The 7418-nt window shown below is 38.4% G+C and overlaps 2 protein-coding genes across 2 annotated transcripts in view; one reads left to right on the plus strand and one right to left on the minus strand.

Annotated features, from left to right (window-relative positions):
* The window catches only part of LOC309498669 (cytosolic phospholipase A2 gamma-like), a gene marked incomplete at its 5' end in the record, with an annotated part of 161069 nt that overhangs the window by 119581 nt on the left and 34070 nt on the right, over nucleotides 1–7418 (minus strand). The window lies entirely within an intron of this gene.
* Nucleotides 100–7418, plus strand: part of LOC309499800 (uncharacterized protein) — an 8410-nt gene continuing 1091 nt past the window's right edge. The window contains exons 1-9 of the mRNA XM_082171283.1: nucleotides 100–166; nucleotides 910–1003; nucleotides 1083–1317; nucleotides 1590–1704; nucleotides 2427–2544; nucleotides 2634–2725; nucleotides 6560–6677; nucleotides 6783–6884; nucleotides 6963–7136. Of these exons, the coding sequence (XP_082027409.1) occupies nucleotides 1250–1317; nucleotides 1590–1704; nucleotides 2427–2544; nucleotides 2634–2725; nucleotides 6560–6677; nucleotides 6783–6884; nucleotides 6963–7136 (787 nt within the window). The 5' untranslated portion in view covers nucleotides 100–166; nucleotides 910–1003; nucleotides 1083–1249. The remainder of the gene's footprint in view (nucleotides 167–909; nucleotides 1004–1082; nucleotides 1318–1589; nucleotides 1705–2426; nucleotides 2545–2633; nucleotides 2726–6559; nucleotides 6678–6782; nucleotides 6885–6962; nucleotides 7137–7418) is intronic.

Consider the following 7418-nt stretch of genomic DNA (forward strand, 5'->3'; position numbering starts at 1 on the left):
AAAAAAACAAGAATCGATTTTTGGAATTCTATGAATCGATTTTGAATCGGTAACATTTGAATCGCGATTCATATGTGAATCGATTTTTTTGCCCACCCCTACCAGACATGCTGGCTATATCTGCAGACGGCAATAGAAAACATTACCGGTTCAAGAAATCCAAAGGGTAAGTGTAATTTTTCATTTCTTTTTTTAATTTGGATATAGGGTGGTGCAATGGTATTTTTGTGTCCATGCTGCATCTCACCTGTCACCCAGTGCTAGATGCGATGGGCTCTAGACCCCCCATGCCATGACCCTCTAAAGGAAAAGCAAGTATAGCTATGGATGGACTGATATATAGAGAAACTGTACTTTACCTTATTGCTGTAAAAAATAACAACCATTCGTAGCATCTAAACCTATTTCTTCAACATAACTTTTTTTTGGCTCTAGTCATTATATAATTATACTTTTATTTGAAATTCATGGAAAGTAACAAAATGTGTCACATGTATGATTGCTTCACATTCAAACGTAAATGCTTTTACAATTTAAAAAGTGTTTTGAGAGATATAGCACTGTTTTAAACAAGCTTTACAATTCTATGACAGCAATCTGGTAAATTGTTCAGGAACTTTTTCTCCCTTCTGTAGCCTGAAGACACAAACAAAAATAAAGATGTTATTTCTTTTTGTACTTTAAACAGTATGTTTTTTACTTACACAAGTTAATTCCAAATTACAGCATTCATTTACACAGGACAAATACAAGCTGATACTCTAAACACAGTGTTCCAGATCAAATGTGATTTATACAGACTAAAATGTGTGGCACCTTTATGGTTAATTGTTATATTAATTTAGGTGAATGCAATGTTAAATCATTATTATGTAATTGTGTTGGCGATGAATTCCTCTTATTTAACAGGACAGACGAACCATCTCTTTTTGATGGACTGTTCATCGCACAAGATGCCAAAGTATCTGCCTTTGTTGACCAAATTAGAAGCCAGATGTTAAGTGTAAGGGTTTCTTTAACTCTTTTTAATTGAATGTTTTCTTGTCCTGGGATTACATGTAACGTATTGTTTCTACTTTCAGAGGACAGGTCATGATGTCTGTGGACCGGCAACATTTACAGCAGGCAGAGAAATCGCACAGAAGTCCAGGGCCAAGGTGGATGAAGAGGGCCTTGAAATAGCTGTGTGCAGACATGAATCTCGCTGCAAGGCTTGAACCACTACCGTGGTGAAATATATGCCTACCCAATGTTCCTGCAGAAGGAGCTGGCACAAGCTGCAAATGCAACATTCTTTTGTATGGACATTGCTTGCAGGTAGATAGCCATTGCCAAATGATAACTGAAGTTTTTACTGATGTTTTACCTTTATTAATAACCATTAACACCATGACTAGCTAAATATCACACATTTTTTATATTATGGAATTAGAAAATGAATATGGCTACTACCTTATCAGTACTGATATGACAAATTACCATACATATGACTACATACTGTAGTGTTATTTGATTGGTTACAGGAATTGTACTAGTCACTTAGGTCCTGGTTTGTCTCCTTACCAGTTTTGGCAATTTTTTCTTTACAGGTACTGGCCTTATTTGGAAAAGATGGCAGAAAAGATACCCGAGCTCCAACCACTTACCAGGATGAAGCCTTTTTTATCTGTAATGCATGCCAAGGCTCACACTGGCAAATGTGAGGTACTGTGTGCGAGTTAAGTTTACGTTTTAATGTTAAGTTTATGTTTTAATGTTACGTTTTTTTAGAAACATCCTTACAGCATCAGAAAAATTTAGCTTGATTATTATCTCTGAAAATATGCACGTTTCATAAGTCAAAAGTAGTACCTTAAACATTATTGAAATACTTTAATGCAGTGGTTTTCAGACCTGTCCTGGAGGACCCCAGCACTGCATTGTGTACAGTATGTCTCCCTTATCTGACACACCATATTCAGGTCTTGCTGTCTCTACTAATGAGCTGATGAGTTAAATCAAGTGTCATATAAGTGAGATATACAAAATGTGTAGTGCTAATCTTCAAGGACAAGTTTAAAACTACTTATTTAGTGTGTGTGTGTGTTGGGTGTATATATACACACAATGCTTATGAACTTTTTAAACATAGTTAACATTACTATCAGTGATCACACTGTTACAAGAGAATTGATCATTCTGGTTGAACAGCAGGGTTGTTTGCAGGATTTGCTTCCCGATCCCGTCCAAAAGTTCTAACTGCACAATTGCAGTTGTGAAAGCTTTTCTTTCATTGTTATCCTACCTCAGAACATTTTATATTTGAAAATATTAAACATCAAAATTTGCTCATGGCACCAAATTCAATTGATGATACACAAACTAATAAATAAGATTGATAAAGGTCTTTAGAATGATAAAGGTCTTGGTCTTCTTCTTGGGAGCAGGTCAGGTGGGGCGGTAGAAGCCAGGAGGGTGCAGGAAACACTGTTGGTGAAGAGGTGGAACAGGTCAATAGCTTCCTTTCAAGGGCAGCTCTTACTACAAAGTACATGACCAAGTCAGGTTGGTTGAAAAAAAGGGTTAACCATTGTGTTTGACACAATGCTAGATTGTACAATTGATTTGTTCTTATCGGTTTTGTTTTTTTATAGGCAGAGGAGATATGATTACTGTACTTGCCATGGGATGGAACAATAGGAAGGTGGAGAGTCTCCACAAGACACTGGCGAAAAGATTTGTCAAAGTAAGAAGCCTAGACTGCACGTTAAGGTGGTATGGTATGGTATGGTATGGTATGGTATACTTTATTGTCCCAATGGGAAATTTGTTTTAGGCGCACAAATACAACCACTGCATCGCCACACATATAAAAACATACACAATACATAAATAGAGAAGAGAGGTACGCATTTATACCCAAGCAATTGATCTACTGTATACACTCAAAGTGGTTTACATCCTGCCACTCAATACACTGGAAAGCAATTTGAATCAATCCCCTCTATTCACTTGGAGACAATTGGCTTCACACCGCAATATACACCGGAAAATAATCGGCGTCACGCCGCTCTATACGCTGTAAAATAATTGGCATCACGCCACTCTATACCCTATAAAATAATAAAATAATCGGCATCACGCCGCTCTATACGCTGTCAAATAATTGGCATCACGCCACTCTATACACTATAAAATAAAATAATCGGCATCACGCCGCTCTATACGCTGAAAAATATTTGGCATCGCGCCACTCTAAACAATGTAAAGTGAATAACCTCACCCCACTCTATACACTGAATACTGTAATGTAGTAGGCCTCACGCCACTCTGTACACTTGAGAGGCTAAAAAAATTTTTTTTTAAAAAAAACCTTAAAACTTATTATTTGTACTTTATATTATTCAATAACTTAACAGCTGAAGGGATGAATGAGTTCTTGAACCGGTTTAGTCTACAGCTAGGCATTCTTAATCTTCTCCCCGATGGCAACATTACAAACTCAGAGTGCAGGGCATGTGTTGTATCATACAGAATCTTATTTGCCTCCCTCAATATAGATTTTTCATATAGGTTCTGGAGATAAAGAGGTTCTGTTCTACCCATGATCTTCATGGCCGTGCGAACAAAACGACAGAGCCTAGATTTCAGATGCACTGTTAAATTACCGTACCAAAGATGTATTCCATAACTGATCACATTCTCCAATACAGCCTGATAAAATAACAACATAATCTTACTACTAACACCATAAAGTCTAAGCCTTCTCAAAAAATACAGTCTTTGTTGTAGCCGAGTGCACAAGGTATCTATATGAACTTGCCATGTAAGAGAACAGTCAACGTAAACACCAAGATATTTATATACGGACACTTGTACAATAGGAACATCATGAATATATATAGGGCTATGGTTGCCGATTGACCTTGGATCAAATATCATCTCCTCAGTTTTCCTCACATTTACAACCAGATGGTTGGCATCACACCACTCTATAAACTGATCAATCTCAGAGCAGTAAGACAAAATATCTTGATCTTTATATAATAAGCTCAGAATCGCAGTATCATCACTAAATTTCACAATATAGTTGCTACTATTATTCCTCACACAACTGTTTGTATACAATGTGAAGAGAACTGGGGAGCTAACACACCCTTGCGGGGCTCCTGTACTAATTTCATGAGAATCAGAGATCTTCCCATTAACCCTGACCTGTTGGGTTCTATTCGTTAAAAAAGAAGAATACCATTTAATAATGCAAGGATTTACATCCATCTGTTTTAGTTTCTCCAATAATAAATATGGTTGCAAAGTATTAAAAGCTGAACTAAAATCGATAAAAAGTAGGCGTGCATATGCTTTTGAATCGTCCAGATGTTTAGATACTAGATGGGTGATACTTCCTACTGCATCATCCGTACTCCTGCCCTGTCTGTACGCAAACTGCCATGGATCTATTTTCGACATTACTTCACTTTTCAATAAGGACACAATATACTTCTCGAAGCATTTCATTATTATTGATGTCAACGCTACAGGTCTAAAATCATTGTTCTCGGACGGATGTGACTTTTTTGGAATTGGGATAATCACAGCTTTTTTCCAGAGCGCAGGAACTATATGAGAATCCAATGAACGCTGAAAGAGTGTACACAACACTGGAGTAAGTTCTGCAGCACAGGTTTTCAAAAGCTGTGAAGAAATCCCATCAGGTCCCTTCGATTTCTTTGTACATAAATGCTGAAACAATAGTTGCACCTTACAACTGTCTACCTGCAGTCTAGTGCCCGTATCATCCGGCAGAGAACCTATCACAGATCTGCATTTATCAGAGAAATCATGAGTTTGAAACCGCAGATAGAAATTATTAAGTTCATTAGCTTTCTGTAAATCGTCACTTGTACATATAGGTGGTCTATTTGATGCCATATTAGTAACAGCTTTCATTGTATCCCACATTTTTTTCGAATTTGAAGTGGAGAAGTTACGCTCAATAACATCTTTCTGTCGTCCCCTTGCTTCTTTTAAATGATGATTAAGCTCTTTTTGTATTAATTTCAACCCAGCAAGATCATGGTTCTTAAACGCAACCTTTTTCCTATTAATACAATTCTTAATTTCTTTAGTTATATAAGGTTTGTTGTTTGGGTATATAATAACATTCTTTTTAGTGAGTACATTGTCCACACAAAAATTGATGTATTCCGTTATTGTCTCAGTAGTCGTATCAATGTCCATATCATTAAAAACATTCCAATCCGTACAGAGGAAACAACCTTTAAGTCTCTCAGTGGCGTCGTCCGACCATACAGTTACTTCCTTCATACGTGGTTTACTACGTTTGAGCATAGTCTTGTATGTAGGAATTAGATGAATAGCGTTGTGATCGGAGTTAGCCAGCGGTGGTTTCGCTCTGGCCTCATAAGCCTTTTTAATGTTACCATAACACTTGTCAAGGGTTCTGTCCTTTCTCGTCCCGCATTTTATATATTGTTCGAAACCAGGCAAAAACAGTTCAAGTTTGCACTGATTAAAATCACCTAAAATGAATACGGGAGCCTCAGGGGAACACTGTAGTTGTTGGTGAACACACTCCGCTATACACTCTGCTGCTCTTGCTGCGTTTCCACTAGGAGGGACGTAGGCCGCACAAACAACGACACTACCAAACTCCCTCGGTAGATAAAAAGGTCTCATTTTCAAGCACAGAACTTCAGCATCAGGACAGCAGATTGAGTCTTTAATTGTGTACTGTTTACACCAAGCGTTACTCACATACACAGCCAGACCGCCGCCTCTGATTTTCCCTGACTGTGAAGTCCTGTCTGCCCGTACCAGCGAAAATCCTTCCAGCTCCAGAGCAGCGTCCGGGACATCGCGGTGCAGCCATGTTTCCGTAAACACCATCAAACTTGCAGTGCGATATTCAAAACATGCTTTGGAGTTAGCTCGAAGTTCCTCCATTTTACCATGCAGTGATCTGGCATTGCACAGTAGCATCGATGGTAAAGGTGGTCTATTTCCTCGTCGTCGAAGACGCTGCCGTATTCCGCCTCGTTGGCCTCGTCTCCTATGCCTTCTATTGCGAACAGATGACAATCTCACGCAAACAGGCAAGTTCAAAGGAGGTGTCCCAACATGGCGTAACGCCAGCAATGCGTCTCTGGTGTAGCTGATTGACGTCCATGTTGTCACACCTGAATGTGGTGTTTGGCACCGTGCAAGATATCCCAATACAGCGGCCACTAGACACAGCTGAACGAACATTGTCGTACGGATATCAGCGTTAAAACAATAACCTTTAAAAATTAAAAATAAAAAGATAAAAAACGGATAAGAAAAGAACAAACAACAGACGAATGCAGTAGGCTAGAGCAGGAGCCCGGGTCGCAAGCAGTGCTGCGCCACCGGATGTGATGAATGGGCCATTCCAGGGCCCAGGAAAGGTGTTTCCTGGGCCCTGGAGACACTGTGAATGTGATTGTGCTCTCCACTGCATTTTCTTTCAGGGGCAATTGTGGTTAATTCTGCAGTGATACTATGTTTTCTGTCATTTTTTAAAAATCTTTATAAATAGACTACACAGAGAGCAGAAATGGAAGCAGCCAATCTTGAGAGTCTCAAGCAGGAGTTAAACATCTCTATGGAAGATGCAGATCGGTGGGTGTGTGATGTCAAGCAATGGGCAGCCACTGGTGTGTAATATAGTCGCTGGTGTATACATTTCCATATATATTTGTCTACATTTTTGATACTGTGTTTTCTGTAATGGTCGACTTTGCTTATTTCTGGTTTTCAAGAGAGACACAGGACTCACAGTAGCCAGGAAGAGCTCCAGAGTGAAATCGATGAGATTATTTATTCAATCCGAAGAAAGAAGCATGATCTGTATCGACAAAATGGTATTTGATACTACATCACTCAACTTGCATTTTGTAAAAAAAAAATGTTTTCTAACTTTTTTTTTTTTAAACTTACAGACAGCAACCAAACAAGGCAACGCAAATGGAGAAGACTTGGTGAGCTCAAAAAGACCCTCAGAGAGAAGATAGTGCTGTACAACACCATTCCTGGCTGTGAAGAGAAAATTGACACCGAAGCAGCATGCAGTCTCTCTGATGACTTTATTCTGCCTTGGGAAGCACAAGGAGACGGTAATTAATGTGTTTTATTTTTGTGCTTTTTTGAATTCACAAAATGCAGTTGATTGTTAATATAAGTAATAACACTCAGCAATTTAACACTGCCACCCAGTAAAAAAGGTGTAACATACAGTAAAGAATAACACATTATATATTCTGTTGCTATCTGAAAAGTTATCTGTAATGTTACCATATAAAGACATAGTGATAATCTGATAGTTATTGTTACTCCTGTAACACACCTTCTATACTAGTAGTGGTCATCACTTTTCTTTTATATATATAAGAGCTGCA

Source organism: Leuciscus leuciscus, assembly GCF_965113295.1.
Source record: "Leuciscus leuciscus genome assembly, chromosome: 5".
NCBI lineage: Eukaryota > Metazoa > Chordata > Actinopteri > Cypriniformes > Leuciscidae > Leuciscus > Leuciscus leuciscus.